At 43.0% G+C, this 20,512-nt stretch overlaps 1 protein-coding gene across 4 annotated transcripts in view; it reads left to right on the top strand.

Moving 5' to 3' along the window:
- The window catches only part of ATG5 (autophagy related 5), a 170,527-nt gene that overhangs the window by 79,601 nt on the left and 70,414 nt on the right, over positions 1–20,512 (top strand). For all 4 annotated transcript variants that reach the window (XM_073675782.1, XM_073675781.1, XM_073675785.1 and 1 more), the window contains exon 6: positions 3,606–3,700. In XM_073675782.1, coding sequence (XP_073531883.1) covers positions 3,606–3,700 — 95 coding nt within the window. The remainder of the gene's footprint in view (positions 1–3,605; positions 3,701–20,512) is intronic.

The following is a 20,512-nucleotide window of genomic DNA, read 5'->3' as shown; positions in this document are numbered from 1 at the left end:
ACTGTGATAAGCCTTTCACAACTTCTCCCGTATCCCGGCTGTAACTAAACAGATGGGGTTTGGAGATTTTAGTGCTGCTTACAGCGCAATCTGATTTTACAATGCCACTGTAAAAAGGTGGTGTAGAATAAAGCCTATTAGTGACCACAATAAAGAGGAGTATTGGTGATTAAGGGGTTAAGCACGCAAACAATATCTTTTTTATATCATGCTTTGATCTTCAACACTGGACATTGATTGCAAAGTATTAGATTTTTTTTCTCTTTGACCTTAATGTAGCCAGTTTGGCCATAAAGCCTCTATACTGAGCACCTTTAATCCAGGCTGTTGGTGGCATTACATTATGTAACTGTGTTTTCACCAGGGAGTAATGTTGCAATTGGAATCTTTCGAGTTCATAAAAAGCCTGAGTGTGTTTTCAATGAACTTAGCTAAATGTGACATTTCAAACACCTCCACATAGTTTTTTTTTTTAGCAGTATGGACTCACATTGTGTAAATCTGATTCATCATTACTGTAGATCATTTGTAATTTATCTGACAAACATTGCACTTTATGACAAAGCATATTCCACTTAGAGACTTCTGTTTTTTTTGCCCTATTTTTTTTTCTTCACATTTTTACTAGTGAAGTGCAAGTTATTTTTTTATTTTGATTGATTGTAGCTTTTATAACCAAATATTAGTTTTGTTAAGATCACAGAACACTAATAAATATCCTAAGTGCAGCTTGCCATGAAAAAACTGTATTTAGGTGGAGCCATACTGCTAGTCTGCACATAAACTGTTTTACATACAGTCATGGCCAAAAGTGTTGGCACCCTTGAAATTGTTCCATAAAATGAAGTATTTCTCCCAGAAAATTATTGCAATTACACTTATTTTGTTACATATATGTTTATTTCCTTTGTGTATTGGAGCAACACAAAAAACAAAGAAAAGGCAAATTGGACATAATTTCACACAACCCCCAAAAATGGGCCAGACAAAATTATTGGCACCTTTCCAAAAATATGGGTAAACAACTTTTTTTTCAAGTATGTGATGCTAGTTTAAACTCTTGTGGCAAGTAATATGTGGGCAAAATGAAAATCACACCTGAAACAAGATAAAAAGGAGAGAAGTTGACTTAAGCCCCCTGCTGAGTCACGGTTTTGGTGACTCACCAGCGACCTCACCAGCGATGTCGCTGTGTGTGACACTTTGCAACGATCAGGCCCCTGCTGTGAGGTCGCTGATCGTTGCAAAGTGTCCTGGACCATTTTTTGGTCGTTGGCCTCCCGCTGGCCAGCACACATCGCTGTGTGTGACCAGCGGGACCAACGATCTGGCTGGTAACTATGGTAAACATCGGGTTACTAGGGGCACGCGCGCACTTAGTAACCCGCTGTTTACCATGGATACCACTCTGCTACGGTGCACGGAGGCTCCCGCGCACCGTAGCAGAGTGGTATCCATGGTAAACAGCGGGTTACTAGGGGCACACGCGCACTTAGTAACCCGATGTTTACCATAGTTACCAGCCTGCTCCTGCTTGCAGCAGGCTGGTAACGGGAGCAGGACATCGTGGAACGATTCTTTCCACGATATCGCTGCTCCCCTGATCGCTGGTGAGCCTGCCTGTTTGACAGCTCACCAGCGATGTATTAGCGATGCAGCAACGATCCCTGACAGGTCGTATCGTTGTCGGGATCGCTGCTGCATCGCTTAGTGTGACGGGGCCCTTAGTCTTTGCAATGTGTGTCTGTATGTGCAACACTTAGCATGAAGAACAGAAAGACAACTGTCTGAACACTTGAGAACCAAAATTGTTGAAAAATATCAAGGTTACAAGTCCATCTCTAGAGATCTTGATGTTCCTTTGTCCACGGTGCGCAACATAATCAAGAAGTTTACAATCCATGGCACTGTAGCTAATCTCTCTGGACGTGGACGGCAGAGAAAAATTGATGGAAGGTTGCAATGCAGGATAGTCCGGATGGTGAATAAGCAATCCCAATCAAGTTCCAAAGAAATTCAAGCTGTCCTACAGGCTCAAGGTGCATCAGTGTCAGCGCAAACTATCTGTCGACATGTAACTGAAGTAAAACGCTATGGCAGGAGACCCAGGGGGATCCCACTGCTGACACAGAAACATAAAAAATCTAGACTGCAGTTTGCCAAAATGTACATGAGTAAGTCAAAATCATTCTGGGAAAGCGTCTTGTGGACAGATGAGATCAAGATAGAGCTTTTTGGTAAAGCACATCATGCTTCTGTTTACCGAAAACGGAATGAAGCCTAGAAAGAAAAAAACAAAGTACCTACAGTCAAATATGGTGGGGGTTCAAAGATGTATTGGGGTTGTTTTGCTGCCTCTGGCACTGGGTGCCTTGACTGTGTGCAAGGCATCATGAAATCTGAAGATTGCCAAAAGACTTTGGGCTCCAATGTAGTGCACAGTGTCAGAAAGCTCAATTTGCATCCTTGGTTATGGATCTTCCAGCAGGACAATGATCCCAAACATACTTCAAGAAGCACCTGGAAATGGATGGAAACAAAGCGCTGGAGAGTTCTGAAGTGGCAGCAATGAGTCCAGATCTAAATCCCATTGAACACCTGTGGAGAGATCTTAAAATTGCTGTTGGGAGAAGACACCCTTCAAATATGAGCGACCTGGAGCAATTTGCCTAAGAAGAGTGGTCCAAAATTCCAGTTTAGAGGTATAAGAAGTTTGTTGAGGGTTCTAAAAAGTGATTGATTGCAGTTATTTATTCGAAACTGTGTGAAAATTTGAGTGTGCCAACAATTTTGTCTGGTCCATTTTTGGGGTTTTGTGTGAAATTGTGTCCAAATTGCCTTCTTTTCTCGTTTTTTTTTTTGTTTCAGTACATACAGAGGAAATAAATGTGTATAGCAAAACCATGTGTAATTGCAATAATTTTCTGGGCGAAATACTTCATTTTCTGGAACAATTTCAAGGGTGTCAACTTGTTCGGCCATGACTGTGTATGTGGCTGTCTTATTGGAAATTTGGCTATAGGGAGAATATGAAGTAATATTCTCCCTGTAGCTGCTTGCTTCCTGTCATGATGATATCTGCACAGTAAGGTCCTGATGACTTTGCAAGAGCCGGACTATCCATCTTTCCACATGTGCGTCTTCTACGACACTCGCATGAGATCTTGGGCGGGGGGGAAGAGGTCACAGAGAAAAGTGACCTGTCAGTCACTGACAGAGGCCAGCGACAGGAGGAGAGGGAGAGACGCAAGGGACCTGTAAGTCTGGTTTACACCGGCTACTTGCGGTGTTAAATGAACGCTGATAGGCTATATGTGTATGCTGATTGGTGGACATTTAGCAGCCTGTTTAGACCGACCACCATGCTTCTGATGTGCACAGATCAATCTGTAATAATAATTCTATGCATATCTTATATACGGTCATTGTTCTCAACTGCTTAATCTCTCTCCCGATAGATGAACGTTTTGCTTCTTATCGGGTGATCTTGGGCAATTATTGGGAAATAATCATGCTTAAGAACGGTCATTCACAATAATTGGCTAGTGTAACATGGAGTGAACTTTTAGTTAAGCTAAGCATTTGTTTTTTCTTGCTTATCCTAGATAAATTTGAACAGTTTTGGGCGATAAATCGGAAACTTATGGAATATTTGCCAGAAGAAGGAGGCTTTCGTTATATACCCTTTCGAATATATCAGGCAAGTGTTTTAATTTACAAGATGTTTTGCATAATGCCTTGAACGACTGAGTGAGTGCTAGCAGAAAACTTGGAGGTCATAATCTCCGTCTGTAGAGTGAAGTTATGATGTACAATACCCATTTATTTCTTGCATTTACGCTCATCAGCTGTAGCTTTTCACAGGTATCCTAAATAACATTGTATGATTACAAGGGTTGGGATCAAAGCATCTCCAAAACGGCAGGTCTTGTGGCTTGTTTTCAGTTTGCAATGGTTACTACCTAGGCAAAAGTGCTACGGGGTAGGATAGGTGATCAGCCAGAGACATATTAATATGTACTTTACAGAGGCTGATGCCCCACTCTGGACTTCACCTTTGAGGCTTCAGAGAGATTTATAATGCTGTATATACATTTGCATCTCACTAGATTAAAATATCATCAAAAAGTTAATTTATTTCAGTTCGTCAATACAAAAAGTGAAACTCCTATATTATATAGAGTCATTACAAACAGAGAGATCTATTTCAAGTGTTTATTTCTGTTAATGTTGATGATTATGGCTTAAAGCCAATGAAAGGAGAAAAGTCATTATCTCAGTAAATTAGAATACTTTATAACAGTTTGAAAAATTTTTTAAAATCAGAAATGTTGGCCTACTGAAATGTATGTTCAGTAAATGCACTCAATACTTGGTCGGGGCTCCTTTTGCATCAATTACTGCATCAATGTGGCGTGGCATGGAGGCAATCAGCCTGTGGCACTGCTGAGGTGTTATGGAAGCCCAGGTTGCTTTGATAGCCGCCTTCAGCTCGTCTGCATTGTTGGGTCTGGTGTCTCTCATCTTCCTCTTGACAATACCCCATAGATTCTCTATGGGGTTGAGGTCAGGCGAGTTTGCTGGCCAATCAAGCACAGTGATACTGTTGTTTTTAAACCAGATATTGGTACTTTTGGCAGTGTGGACAGGTGCCAAGTGCTGCTGGAGAATGAAATTTCCATCTCCAAAAAGCTTGTCGGCAGAGGGAAGCATGAAGTGCTCTAAAATTTTCTGGTAGATGGCTGCGCTGACTTTGGTCTTGATAAAACACAGTGGACCTACACCAGCAGATGACATGGTCCCCAAACCATCACTGATTGTGGAAACTTCACACGAGACCTAAAGCAGCTTGGATTGTGGCCTCTCCACTCTTCCTCCAGACTCTGGGACCTTGATTTCCCAATGAAAATTGGAACTCTGGTACCTTGTGGAGTGTGTCAATGACTGCCTTCTGGACATCGGTCAAGTCAGCAGTCTTTCCCATGATTGTGGAGCCTACTGAAACAGTCTAAGGGACCTTTTTAAGTGCATCGGAAGCCTTTGCAGGTGTTTTTTTGTTAATTATTGTAATTTACTGAGATAATGACTTTTGTGTTTCCATTGGCTGTAAGCCGTAATCATCAACATTAACAGAAATAAACACTTGAAATAGATCACTCTGTTTGTAATGACTTATATAATATACGAGTTTCACTTTTTGTATTGACGAACTGAAATAAATTAACTTTTTGATGATATTCTAATTTAGTGAGAAGCACCTGTATATGCCATATTATATCAGCATTCAACAGTCCACCTCTTACATGTCTGGCCTTTTATCCATATCTGCCCAGCTATGGCTTCCCCCGACCAATTCAACTATTTGTATCTGAAAGTTGTTGTATGTCATGTATTTCTTTATTCAAGGGCTAGTTGATTATTTAATTTTTGGACCAAATAAGATCCTCCACTTTTCATGCACCAAGCTAAACTATACACATAATATACTGTGAATTGAGTTACTTATTGATACTTCATCACTTTTTTTGTCTTGGAAATAAACCTTGGTACTTGGAAATAAGGCTCCTTAGTAACCTCTATTCCTGGCATAAAAGGATTGATTTTCTGCCCATGAAGAAAGTGCAGTTTACCATTGGACAACTTAATACTTTGGTACAAGGTACCAAGAATTTAAGTGGAGCTGACAAGTTTGCTTAATGGCAAAAATATCTACTCAAACCGAAACTAATGATTAATTGGGAACGGAAATTGCAGCTACTATCATGAAAGCTACCCGATGTTTAAGCAATGGCCCACTTGTACTTCACTGCTTAACATACAGTAATTTTCTGAGTTGTTCAGCCTCCTTTTCTCTTTATGAACAAAGATCAGCATGTTTTAAATAGGTGTTAACCACTTACTGCTTGAAAAGAGACTACACTGTACTATCACTAGGACATTTATTTTTGCTTTTTACATTCTAAGGATTATTTATTGAGGACTGAGCACATATATTCTTAAATATTATTTTCATGTTATAGGAAAAGGTGAACTTATTCTCTAATGGTATATGTAACCTATAAATGTGACATACAGCAGCAGATATTTAACATAATATTAATTCATACAGTGGTGGCCAAAAGTATTGGCACCCCTGCAATTCTGTCAGATAATACTCAGTTTCTTCCTGAAAATGATTGCAATCACAAATTCTTTGGTATTATCTTCATTTAATTTGTCTTCAATGAAAAAACACAAAAAGAATTGTCCTAAAGCCAAATTGGATATAATTCCACACCAAATCTAAAAAAGGGGGTGGACAAAAGTATTGGCACTGTTTGAAAAATCATGTGATGCTTCTCTAATTTGTGTAATTAACAGCACCTGTAACTTACCTGTGGCACCTAACAGGTGTTGGCAATAACTAAATCACACTTGCAGCCAGTTAACATGGATTAAAGTTGACTCAACCTCTGTCCTGTGTCCTTGTGTGTACCACATTGAGCATGGAGAAAAGAAAGAAGACCAAAGAACTGTCTGAGGACTTGAGAAACCAAATTGTGAGGAAGCATGAGCAATCTCAAGGCTACAAGTCCATCTCCAAAGACCTGAATGTTCCTGTGTCTTCCGTGCGCAGTGTCATCAAGAAGTTTAAAGCCCATGGCACTGTGGCTAACCTCCCTAGATGTGGACACGGAAAAGAAAAATTGACAAGAGATTTCAACGCAAGATAGTGCGGATGGTGGATAAAGAACCTCGATTAACATCCAAACAAGTTCAAGCTGCCCTGCAGTCTGAGGGTACAACAGTGTCAACCCGTACTATATGTCAGCGTCTGAATGAAAAGGGACTGTATGGTAGGATACCCAGGAAGACCCCACTTCTTACCCTGAGACATAAAAAAGCCAGGCTGGAGTTTGCCAAAACTTACCTGAGAAAGCCTAAAACATTTTGGAAGAATGTTCTCTGGTCAGATGAGACAAAAGTAGAGCTTTTTGGGAAAAAGCATCACCATAGAGTGTACAGGAAAAAAAAAAAGAGGCATTCAAAGAAAAGAACACGGTCCCTACAGTCAAACATGGCGGAGGTTCCCTGATGTTTTGGGGTTGCTTTGCTGCCTCTGGCACTGGACTGCTTGACCATGTGCATGGCATTATGAAGTCTGAAGACTACCAACAAATTTTGCAGCATAATGTAGGGCCCAGTGTAAGAAAGCTGGGTCTCCCTCAGAGGTCATGGGTCTTCCAGCAGGACAATGACCCAAAACACACTTCCAAAAGCACTATAAAATGGTTTGAGAGAAAGCACTGGAGACTTCTAAGGTGGCCAGCAATGAGTCCAGACCTGAATCCCATAGAACACCTGTGGAGAGATCTCAAAATGGCAGTTTGGAGAAGGCACCCTTCAAATATCAGGGACCTGGAGCAGTTTGCCAAAGAAGAATGGTCTACAATTCCAGCAGAGCATTGTAAGAAACTCATTGATGGTTACCGGAAGCGATTGTTCGCAGTTATTTTGGCTAAAGGTTGTGCAACCAAGTATTAGGCTGAGGGTGCCAATACTTTTGTCTGGCCCATTTTTGGAGTTTTGTGTGAAATGATCCATGATTTGATTTTTGCTTCATTCTCTTTTGTGTTTTTTCCTTGCAAGCAAATTAAATGAAGATAATAATACCAAAGAATTTGTGATTGCGATCATTTTCAGGAAGAAACGGAGTATTATCTGACAGAATTGCAGGGGTGCCAATACTTTTGGCCACCACTGTAAATGACATACGAATAAAATAGTTAAGGGAAAATATTACACAGATAAAATTAAAAAGGCACGATATAGGGGTATACCATTATTATGAACTAGATGGTGGCCCGATTCGAACGCATCGGGTATTCTAGAATAGGTATGCGGCCGACGGGGCGCAATTAGCAGAGCGGCGTTTAAATTTGGCGCCCAAATCGCTGATTGGTCGCGGTTGCCTAACGCGACCAATCAGCAAAGCGGTGTTTAAATTTGGCGGCAATATCGGTGATTGGTCGCGGGCGGCAGCCGCGACCAATCTGCGAACCGTGTTAGTGAGGACTGGAGAGCGTGTTTAAATTTGGCACCAAAATCGCTGATTAGCCGCGACCAATCAGCAGAGCGGTGTTTAAATTTGGCGCCAATACTGCTGATTGGTCGCGGCCGCCGACCGCGACTAATCAGCAGAGCGATACAGAGCGGGGTTTAAATTTGGCACCAAAATCGCTGATTGGTCGCGGACGCCAGAAGCGTCCAATCAGCAGAGCGGTGTTTAACTTTAGCGCCAAGATCACTGATTGGTCGCGCTCTCCTCACGCGACCAATCAGCGAATCGTATTGGTGAGGAGTGGGGAGTGGAATCGTATTAGTGAGAACCGGGGAGCACCGCTGCCTGTGCGGCTACTTCCGCTGCGAGAACTCGGGATATGAGCGACTGCTCGCAGCAGAAGTATCCCGACCCGCAGCGCCGCTCCCCGGTCTTCCCTTCACACCCTAGCCGCTGATCTCCCCACAGTATCCGCATGGTGTTACAAAGGTCCGGACATTTGTGTTTAAAAATCGCTGATTGGTCGCGGGCAGCGCCCGCGACCAATCACCGATTTGGGCGCCAATTTTAAATATCGGCCGCGACCAATCACCGATCTTGGCTCCACATTTAAACACCGCTGTACTGATTGGTCGCGGACGCTATTTATATGTGGCACCAAAATCGGTGATTTGTCGCGCCCAGCGTCGGTGACCAATCAGCACAGCGGTGTTTAAATGTGGAGCCAAGATCGGTGATTGGTCGCGGCCGATATTTAAAATTGGCGCCCAAATCGGTGATTGGTCGCGGGCGCTGCCCGCGACCAATCAGCGATTTTTAACACACATGTCCGGACCTTTGTAACACCATGCTGATACTGTGGGGACATCAGCGGCTAGGGTGTGAAGGGAGGACCGGGGAGCGGCGCTGCGGGTCGGGATACTTCTGCTGCGAGCGCCCGCTCATGTCCCGGGTTCTCGCAGTGGAAGTATCCGCACAGGCAGCGCCGCTGACATCCATGCGGCAAGGGTGTGAAAGGAGGACCGGGGAGCGGCGCTGACATCCAATTGGTCGCGGACGCTATTTAAATGTGCCGCACAAATCGGTGATTGGTCGCGGTCTTGGCCCGCGACCAATCATTGATCTTGCGGCTAAAGTTAACCACTACTGTGCTGATTGGTCGCGGCCGATATTTAAATTTGGCGCCCAAATCGGTGATTGGTCGCGGGCAGCGTCCGCGACCAATCAGCACAGCGGTATTTAACTTTTGCGCTAAGATCAGTGATTGGTCGGGTCCGAAGACCGCGACCAATCATCGAATCGTCTTGGTGAGGACCGGGGAGCGGCACTGCCTGTGCGGCTACTTCCGCTGCGAGAACCCGGGACATAAGCGGGCGCTCGCAGCAGAAGTATCCCGACCCGCAGCGCCGCTCCCCAGTCCTCCCTTCCGCATGGAGGTCAGCGACGCCGGCGGTCCTTCCGCTGCTACCGGTCGGGACATGAGCGCCGCTAGTCTCCCGGCTGCATCTCCGTCCCGCAGATGGGTCCGGCGGTCGAGGTCCTTCTGCTGGTACCGGCCGGGACATGAGCGCCTCGCGCCGCTCATCTCCCGGCTGCATCTCCGTCCCGCAGATGGGTCCGGCGGTCGGGGTCCTTCTGCTGGTACCGGCCGGGACATGAGCGCCTCGCGCCGCTCATCTCCCGGCTGCATCTCCGTCCCGCAGATGGGTCCGGCGGTCGGGGTCCTTCTGCTGGTACCGGCCGGGAGATGAGCTCCTCGCGGCGCTCATCTCCCGGCTGCAACGCCGCTGAGCTCCGCCCCGCAGATGAGCCGCTAATGGCTGCCATCTTTTTTCTGAAATCCCGCGGCGCTTATTGGCCGCTGCAGGACCAATGAGCGACGCGGGATTTCCTGGACAGACAGACAGACAATTATATAGTAGATATATCGATGATATCAAGAATTCTATCAGTAAATACATAATCAATATTTTGGAAATAACACTACCTATTTATGAAGTAGGTACAGACCCCTTGCAGAGATGTTGTGCCCAACGCTCGTTTCGCCTTGGCTTTGACTAGAGAACTGATATCACTATGCAGAATAAAATCAAGCCCGAACCTTGAGCGTTTTGGTTTTCAGATTTGCATCCAGAGGTCAAAGATGAAGAAAAAGCAATAGAACTAAACCTACCAGCAGATTCATGTGAAAAAGTTACATCCGTAGAAAATGAAAGCTAGACTCTGTGCAATTGGTGACAAGACTGTGTAAGTTTTTGCTGCTATTTGCAAATTCTGGGGTGCCGTTTTGGCTGCCATTTGAAGCTTTATGTACTTTCCATTTTTAACGTGGCCTGAAGCTCAAAAGCCGTCATCCAACGCAATGTGAATGTTTTGGCTTGCTCTCGAATGCTGGCACGCTTTGCAATTATAATGCCCCTGCGACTTCATGACGTCGTGTGAGGCATAGTGACTTGGCCTCATGTGATGTCGTAAGGTTTTCTGTGCCACGGCATCGCAGGAGCCTAGTAATCACAAGAGGTTCCCGGTCAGCATGGTGGTATGTTAATGCCACCTGAGGAAGGTCACACTGCCATAGTCTGGCTGCAATAGAGTGCTGGACCACGGTAGTGCAAGTCTTTGCTCCTCTCTACTAGGGTATGTGCACAACCACCAAGTTTTCCAAGGTGAAACCGCTTTAGCAAAATGCCAGCAGTCTTTTTCTTGAAGTGGCTTCGCTGCTGGTCTTGCCGTTGTTTTTGTGGCAGCTCTGCCATCGGCATCTTTGCTTTGTACTTTCAAGTATATAAGTCAGGCTGTTTCTAAACTGAGCCGCCCGAAGAATGAACATGTTACTTCTTTTAACCACTTCAAGGTTTCCAAACGCTGAAGTGGTTAAAAGAAGTGACATAAGACTGAACGTGTGTACAGCAATGTTGTCTTGCATTGCTGTGCTCTGTGTTCATTTTTTGTGGTACTTTTTCCACCTGAAAAAGACGACACGTGCAAAAAAAAAAACGATTCAAAAATTGCTCATAAAAATGTGTTTTTATTGGACGTTCAAACAGTTCCCGGTGTTTTAACTGCCACATACCATAACAAATGTAATCTCATTCAGAATGAAGTTAGCAGGATGCCTTTTTACCTCTAGAGGGCAGATCTGTACCACATGTATTAGCTTGTGTCTTTACTGCTGCAGAAACAGCACACTTGGAAGAGAAAAGGGTTGGTGATCAAACCTTTCAGACACCGATCACTTTCCAGACCAGACTGATATGACTATAGCACCATTTCTTTTGGTAATATTGAACTGCTTATGTAGCTGGCCTTTTTCATTCTGCTACCACTTTATGGTGTGCGCACAGCCAGGTGTCATTGTTGTGTCTTTTCTCAGTTTTGATCTTTTTAGTTCCTTTTCCCTTTCAGACAATTTGTTTGAATATAGAACATTCACGCATCTGTTTCTCTGCCGCCTCACTTCTTTCTTTTCCCCTCCCAATATTGTTCTAGATGTATGCATATTCTGTCTGGTATAAGTTTGCTACTGTCACTACTACTACTTACTTGCCTGTGATATTACAGTTGTAACTATCAGATGAACAGATAATTTAAAAGGTCAATTAAGAATTACTACAGCCAAAATCTCCATGCACTACTTGGCTCTCCAGTCCTGTTATGCCGCAGTCCTGTTTTCCGTCCTGACCTCTGTCCATCACCATGCATGGAACTCCCACATAAGAGACCTGTCACTACTTCACAAGTGGCCAGTTTTTGCTCTTCTTTTATTCCCACTGAGCCTCTGAGTACTCAGTTTTGTTTTTTTTTGTAAATCCACCATACTGTTCGGGATATGGGCCTTTTTTCTTCAGAGCTTCTTTTAATGGTCTTTGCCAAAGGGGCATAGCTCACAAGATAGTAATGTAGAGCAGAATAAAGACATGTCCTCAGAGAATACTATGAGCACTGCCCCCTTGGTAAACACCATCCATAAAAATTAGCGCAAAATAAAAAGGCCCATGTCTCTGGCACCATATGGCAGATTTGAAAAAAAAACAAAACGGAGCAGCACAAATCAATAAAGAGCAAAAACTGTTCACTTTTGAACTGGTGACAGGTCCTCTTTAAAACCAAAAGCTGAGTTGTTCCCTACTAGGCCACAACTAACCTTCAACTCGGCAATAGAACAATGCTGTTGTGATCCACTTGGCAATCTTCATAGGAAACACTGCACCTATCAACCACAAGTTCTATAAGAATTAGACTCCGACATGGTTGTATGCAAATAACACTGTTAATGGCCATTGTAGAAAAAGATCTACAGTACAGCTCCAAGCCACGTGGCCCTTTTCTTTTGATGATTTGTGAGATGTCCTACCAATCGCATATTGAAGGCCAATATTTACTTTTTTTGTCCTCCAGTACATCTTTATTTTAAAGGTCTTTAACCCCTTCACAACTTTTGACGTACCCATACATCATAGATGGGAAGGAGTTCCCGACCTTTGATGTATGGGTACATCATGTCGATCATGCGAAGTGCAGGAGCTGTGCCTGTGCAGTCACCACCTGGTGCTCAGCAAGTTAAAGCTCAGACCTTGCTGCCACTGCTAGGAAAAGTGCCCGCACTGTCCCTGGCATTTTAACCCCCTAAATGCCATAATCCATATCAATCGCAGCATTTCGAAGGCGGGGAGGGTGCTCCACCGTTTTGTACACCTCTGAAAAGGACACTGCTGAACAGAGGCTAGACAGAGTCCAGAGTAACTCTGCTGACTCATTATAGTGATGTGATTCAGATGAAACCTCCGAGGGATCCAGTCACTCAGAGATTTAGATGGAAACCCCAATATAAGCGCTCAGCGTAGAGTGCAGGATATACGTGATCCAAAATGTTATGTAAAATGTTCCCAATAAAGGCTTCAACTCGATTTACAAATAAAAAACAAATCCCCACTTAGCACATTCTGCGCTCCCAAATCCAACTGCGCTCCCTTTAGGGTCCACATGTTTGACATTTCTGTAGCGATGAGAGCCCGCCTAATTTACAGGGTCGTTGTCTCCAGAAGCACGAGCTGGGCACAATTTACTGGGCACTACAATGGCAGAATTGAAATTTTCACTCCGCAATATCCACTGCTGCTTGTTTCTGGAAAAGACCCACGGAGTAAAAATAGTCACTACACCTGTAGATAAATTTCCAGAGGGGTGTAATTTCCAACGTGGGGTCACTTGAGGAAGTATTCTGCTCTTCTGGCACTTAGGGGCGCTGTATATGGATTCTGCAAACTGTTCTAAAATAATTTGTTCTCAAAGAGTCAAATAGCTCTCCTTCCCTCCCGAGTCTCGCCGTGTGGCTAAACAATACTGTACAGCCACATATGTGGTATTGCTACGTTCAGCACAAATTGTGGAAATTTTGTTAGTTTTACTCCTTTCCCATATGAAAATGTAAAATCTGGGGTTAAAACAATTTTTTTGTGGTAAAAATGTATTTTTTTCGCCACTGCCCAATGGTATAAAATTCTGTGACACACCCATGGTGTCAATATGATCACTGCACCCTTAGATGAATTCATTGAGAGGTGTAATTTGTAAAATAAAGGTCACTTACGGGGGGTTCTGCTGTTCTGGCACGTTAAGGGCTTTTCCAGTGGGTCATGGCACCCGCAATCCATAACAGCCAAATCTGCACTACAATTTGGTGCTCCTTTCCTTCTATGTCTCAAAAGTAGTTTTTGACCACACATGGGGTATTGGCGTACTCAGGAAAAATTGCGCAACAAGTTGTACGGTACATTTTCTCCTATTACCCCTTTTGAAAATTAAAAACTTGGGGCTAAAGCAACATTTTGGTGGAAAAAATGGTGATGTTCCATTGACTCAGCCCAATGTTATACAATTCTGTGAATCGCGTGAGGGTTAAAAATGCTCACTACACCCCTAGATGAATTCCTCAAAAGGTGTAGTTTCTAAAATGGGGTCAGTTGTGGAGCTTTGTGCTGTTTAGGCACATCGGGCTCTGGAAACGTGACATGGTGTCCACTATGTATTCCAGCCAATTTTTTACTCCAAAAGTCAAATGGCGCTCCTTCCCTTCTGAGTCTAGTCGTGCGTTCAAGCAGTAGTTTTCCACCACATATGGGGTATCGACGTACTCAAGAGAAATTGTAGAACAAATTGTGCAATCCATTTTCATCTGTTACCCTTGTGAAAACTAAAAATTTGGGGCAAAATCAACATTTTTGTGGGAAAAAATGTATTTTATCATTTTCATGGCTCAACGTTCTAAAATTCTGTGGACACCTGTGGGTTAAAGGTGCTCACCACACCTCTAGATAAGTTCCTTGAAGGGTGTAGTTTCCAATATGGGGTCACTTGTGGGTTTTTTCCACTATTTAGGCACATCAGAGGCTCTCCAAACGCGACATGGCATCTATCGATTCCAGACAATCTTGCACTCCAAAAGTCAAATGGTGCTCCTTCCCTTCCGAGCCCTGCCGTGTGCCAAAACAGTAGTTTTCCACCACGTATGGGTATCAGCGTACTTGGGGCTAAATGATCAATTATGATGGAAAAAGTAAAATGTTAATTTTTTCCTTCCATATTGCTTTAATTCCTGTAAAGCACCTGAAGGGTTAATAAACTTCTTGGATGTGGTTTTGAGCAGTTTGAGGGGTGCAGTTTTTATAATGGTGCCACTTTTGTTTTTTTTTCTGTTATATAGACCCCTCAAAGTCGCTTCAAATGTGATGTGGTCCCTAAAACAAAAAAAATTTGGTTTTGTAAATTTTGTTGGAGCCCTTCTAACTTCCTTACAAAAAAAAAAATGATTGTGAAGTAGACCTTTGGTAAATGTTATTTATTAACTATTTTGTGTGACATAACTCTCTATTTTAAGGGCATAACAAATGTGAAGTTTGAAAATTGCTAAATGTTCAACATTTTTGCCAAAATTCCTATATTTTCACAAATAAACGTAAAAAATATCAGCCTAAATTTACCACTAATATAAAGTACAATGTGTCGCGAAAAAATAGTTTCAGAATCACTGTGATATGTTGAAGCGTTCCAGAGTTATTACCACATAGTGACACTGGTCAGAATTGTAAAATTTGGCCTGGTCAGGATTTGAAAACAGTCTGGGAGGTGAAGGGGTTAAAGGAGTTATGTATGCCCTTTTGAATGCCCTCCCATGTGCAGAATCCCCCCAGAACAAGCACCGTGCGTTGCGGGGATTCACCGGTTTCTAAGCCGGGACCGGAAGATATGTATGCGTTATACATACTCCTGGGCCATAGCCCGACTAGTGGGTGTGGCCTCGCCGCATACACTTATATTGAGCGAGGCTGTGCCCACTGGATGGCCGCATCAGTAGTCAGGGCGCGGCCTCGTTCAATACAAGTCTATTTAGTGAGGCCACGCCCACTGGATGGGCTCTGGCCGGGAGTATGTATAGCTCATACATTCCCTCCGGTCCCGCCTCAGAAACTGGTGAATCCCCACAGCTCACAGTGCGTGACTGCAGACTTACCGAATTGGACCGGACAACCCCTTTAAAATAGTTTTTTTTTAATTAGACAACCATTTTAATACTTAACGTTAGTACAATCTGTTAGCACATACTATTACAGTATGTGATGACCTTTTTCAACATTTTTGTTTGTTTGAAATACCCTAAAAATTCCCAATACAATGGCATTAATTTTTATGGTCCAAGTAAAAGCAAAAGAAAATACTAGAAACAATTTTTACAACTCCTGAAGGTCAGATTTACAAGCCATTCATTTAGGACATTGATAGCGCCCAGTAGTTTATCAGTTGTTCATCACATTGATCATTAAGTTGCCAGACTAATGGAATTATAATTGGTTGTGAAAGTACTTATCACTTGAAAGTCTTATAGGCAATCTGTCAGCAGGATTTCACACCCGATTTATTTATATGTACATGTAGCTCTTACAAATACTAGTCCAACAATACCTTTACATGGCCAGTCTGTTCCTCCATAACTGAGAAATCATTGTTTCAATTGATATGCAAATGAGGCTGAAGTCTATGGTAGCTCTGAAAGCCTTTGTCACTCCAGCTCTATTACCCACCCGGCACCACCTCCTTCTGTTTGACTCAGGTTCTATGCCATGTGATTTCAGATAAATAAAAGCAGTCAGTCAAGCAGGAGGAGGCAGCGCATGATGGGGAATAGAGCTGGAGTGACAGAGGCTTCACATTTACAGCCTCATTTTCATTTCAACTCACGTATAGGTATTGCTGGACTTGTCTTTGAAAGAGCTGCATGTGCATATAATAGTTTGGGGTATTAAATCCCGCTGTCAGATTTCCATTAACCTCATTTAAAAGGCATGAAACATTCTGAAATGTTTGATTCTGAGAAGTTAGTAAAGCAGTGGTGAGTTATATTGGAAAGCACCTAATATCTAATCAGACGTCTGAAAGTAAATTGTATACAGATAGTAGAAGAACAGAACAATGAGAAAATGGGATATGACTTCATGGTCTAGGAATATTGCAAACATATAGGAAGTGTCTGCAAATGTCTGCTTATTCCAAAGTACAGGAGTTGATTAGCAACGCACAGCCTGCCACATGTTTACAGCTTTTTTTTTTATTTTTTGGGCTAAAATAAAATGTTCTTAGGGACGGGCTGGAAATAAAATGCTATCACCCTAAATCCAATGAAAGAGAAGGAAAAAATTAAAACCCACTTCTTAAAGAAGTTGTGCATTACTTTAGATTACCCCCCCCCCCCCTTCAATGTATCCCTCTGGAGCCCCTAAGACTTTTTGTAAATACCTTCTGTTGCTGATAATGCCTTGAACGGCGCTATCCTTGGCCGCTCACAGGCATCACGTGACCTCACGCTGACGTCACGACAAGTGAGGCGTAACTCAGCTCTGGGGTCCCCGCGGTGGCTGCTGGGTTGTGGGCGGGGTTACCCCCCACGTCACACCCGGCATCCACCGCGTGCTTTCCCAATGAATGGGGAGAGGCAGAGCGTGCGGTGGATGCCGGGTGTGACGTGGGGGGGAGCTAACGCCGCCCACAGCCTGGCATCCACTATGGAACCAGGAAGGAAACGACCCCCGGCTGCTGCCAGAGCTGCCGCCGGGTGTCACATGATGCCTGTGAGCGGCCAGTGATAGCGCCGCTCACAGGCATTATCTGCAATGGAAGGTATTTACAAAAAGTCTTAGGGGCCCTGGGGGATACATTGGGTGGGTACTCTAAAGTAGTGAACAACCCCTTTAATGGTAACATTAAATCCAATGATACTCCCTTCTATTGTATTTTGTGTGTTATGGTACCTTCTCTCAACAAAACGGTAGATACTAAGTTTTGCACATCAAGCACCACTGTTGAAGATGATCTGTCCTCCTGACGTCTGTTTTATTAAATCCCTTATTACTCATAACAGTTCTGCAGCACCTATTCTTACAAACTGACAAGGACAATGTTTATTAATATGTTTCCACAAGGAATAACAGAGAAACTGTATATTGCATGTTATTTTCCTAGCCTCGAGAGAATGGTAAGTCTGCATTGTACAGGTACATTGTGTGGTGTAAGGACCCATCTGAGTGAGGTCGTCTTGTCATGGCAGGTGGGCTTACACAATTTGATAAAAAATACGTGCAGGGAACCTCAAATGTATAAGTATAGTGCACAGTGCAGTGATGCTATTCTTTCAGCTTTTTGCAACGTTTTTCACCCATAGAAAGCAATGAGAGTGCAAAAAAAACCTGCAAAACATGCATCAAACAGGTTTGGCTATGTATTGAGTTTTTTTGGTGAATAAACTTTATTAAACATGTAGTGTAGACTGATCATACATGTAATCTGCATTAAAACACAAAAAAAACTCCAGCAAAAATGCTGCAAAACAGCCAAGAGAGCAGGTTTTGACTGCCTGTGAACTTGGCCTTAGACTTCTTTGCGTCAACTTCTGATTTTGACTTTAGAATAGTGATCTCTCGTGAAAAAGTGCTGCTTATTATTGGCGGTGCAGTCTGGACCCATGATGTCCTCATGCCCTAATGGAGCATATGGTCTGGTGTTTTCCTAATGGGACAACCTCATACATTACGGAGTAGATTTTCACATTCGTGAAGCATCGAACCCCTGAGGCGATATTGGTTGTCTCCAAGCTTTCGGAGAACTCTTTAAAACTAGAACTGTAATAAAAGCTGCAGAAACGTAACTCATTGTTAGATTTTATGTGGATATCTTCTTCACAGGTGGAAATCTGTCTTTTTTTAGAAAGTACTGTAATGGAGCAATATCTTGTGCTGCAGAAATGCGATCATGTTCTGGCTATGAAAGGAGTGCACACATCTGTTCTTGAAGTGGTTAACATAGTTTTATCTAGATAGAAAATACCAGTGAGAACAAAACACATCAAAGACCGTTTTTTTTTTCTGTTCGAAATGTTTATAGCTTCTATATAAATATACTTTCATTTTAAATGGTTGCGCTGTAGTAGAGGTTTTACATTTTCTTTGTGTTCGGGCCCCCCCTCACAACTATAAAGGAATATAGGTCACGTATGAGGTGAGCCATAAAAGTCTGACTTGTGTCTTGGTCTTCATCCTGTCTTCTCTTCTGAGAGTATTTGCATATGTGTTATAGGCCAGGTTCCTCAAGACATGAAAAGCTAAACCACTCTACCTTACGGCAAATGTGCGGAATCAGTCATTGCGACTGTATCTTGAGCAATGTGGGAATTTTGTTTTCAGTTCAACATTCTGAAAACTTGCTTGGTCATTGCAGTTTGTCAGTCTGTATTTTTTTTTTTCTGCCTGACACACAATAATCGTCTGATTTTTATAACCAATGAGTGCTTAAAAAAAAAGCGTTATGAGCCAGAAACACTGCAGTGCATTAGTCATCGCTGGCTGTACAGTAAACTTTCACTTCACATTGTACTTGCCTGTTGTACTTTTTGGTCATGAGTCTTCTGTTCCAGACACTTGAAAAGCACTTATGCCGGGTGGATTTCATCAGAACTTTAACCGAAATTTCTGTAAAAAATGTTTGACTATTTATCACTTAGAACGGCTAGATCTAATGAGGCTGGCATGTGAAATGCTCATTTTACCATCAGAATTATACTACCACTCTGTGGAAAAGAAAAAGAAAGGATGCCAGCCTCATCAGGTCTAACAGATCTACTTAATGTATGTAGTCTGTATTGTGATTTCTGCTGACAGATTCTCTTTCATATAGCGCATGTGTGCAGGCTCACTAAGGATGAGCCTAAAACCTAACTAGTCAACTTTAAAGGGGTTGTCCCCTTATGGACAACCCCGGTTAAATGCCTTTTTTTTGTATGCTGAATAAAATCAGAAAAAAAGCACTCTCCGCTCTGAGTGCTGTTTCCCCTGGCAATCTTGTGACCTAGTTTGTCACATGAGCGCTGCAGCCTCTTATTGGCTGCAACCTTCACAGTTGTGTCAGACTGAACTGTCCCAGATTTGCTGATGTATCTTCTGAAGCTTCTCTGCCTTAGGAGCCTTGCAATAGAGCAGGGTTCCCCAACTCTGGTCCTCAAGAGCCACCAACAGGATTTCTTAGTATTGCACAGGTGATTGCATTCTTGCCTGTCCAGTTGATGCAATTCTCACTTGTGCAATACTAAGGAAATCCTGAAAACATGGCCTGTCGGTGGCTCTTGAGGACCGGAGATGGAGAACTCTGCAATAGAGGCTTCTAACAGCCGAGTTCCCACAGCCACCCTGCTGTAGCTGCTGATTATAAGCCTGGAAATTCCATCTAAACACACAAAAACCCTACCCTTTTATTTCATATATTTAATAATGAAAAAACAATTAGATGAGTATTCCCCCCTTGCAAAAAAAAAGACATAAACTCACCGTCCCAGCAGGTGTCCCAAGGTTATTCCACGTTATCCCTGCAGTCAGTCTTCAGCTGCTTTAGGGCTACTGCTTTCTCACTTCTTCGGTTTGTCCAACATTCGTCTAGGGGTTGGATGTAGGAGCACTACAATCCAATAGCTGCCGCTGATTGGTTGCAGGGCTCACGTGGCATAATACCACGTGGACCAAGGTAGAATTGGTGCTACAACTGCTGGAGTAGCGCCAATGTGGGAGGTTTTTATTTTACAAGGGGAACCCCTTAATTGAAAAGTGGTTGTCAGGGTAGTGGACAACCTCTTTAAACTATGCTGGAGTTATATAACCCCTACTGGTATGGCTCCCTCTCCTTTTCTTTAATCTCATAGGCGTATCTCACTTATTAAATTGTTCATGTTCACGGTCATTAAAAATTGTTCCTGTCCATTCTGGGAAGCATGAGTCACAACAGGCAATATTAAGGTCCCTCTATGACGACTTCTTCAGTCTTAAGGATATGAGAACACTATGAGCTGTTTCCCAGGAATTAGGAATAAAGTTGCTGCAGAAGTTTATGAGGTGAAGAGTTGTTCAGCGGTGTTGTCTAGAAAGAAATAGGGTAAAA

Source organism: Phyllobates terribilis, unplaced genomic scaffold, assembly GCF_046119375.1.
Source record: "Phyllobates terribilis strain yellow unplaced genomic scaffold, ASM4611937v1 Scaffold_3__8_contigs__length_932513732, whole genome shotgun sequence".
In the NCBI taxonomy this organism is placed as follows: domain Eukaryota; kingdom Metazoa; phylum Chordata; class Amphibia; order Anura; family Dendrobatidae; genus Phyllobates; species Phyllobates terribilis.
This window is presented reverse-complemented; position numbering and strand designations above follow the sequence as displayed.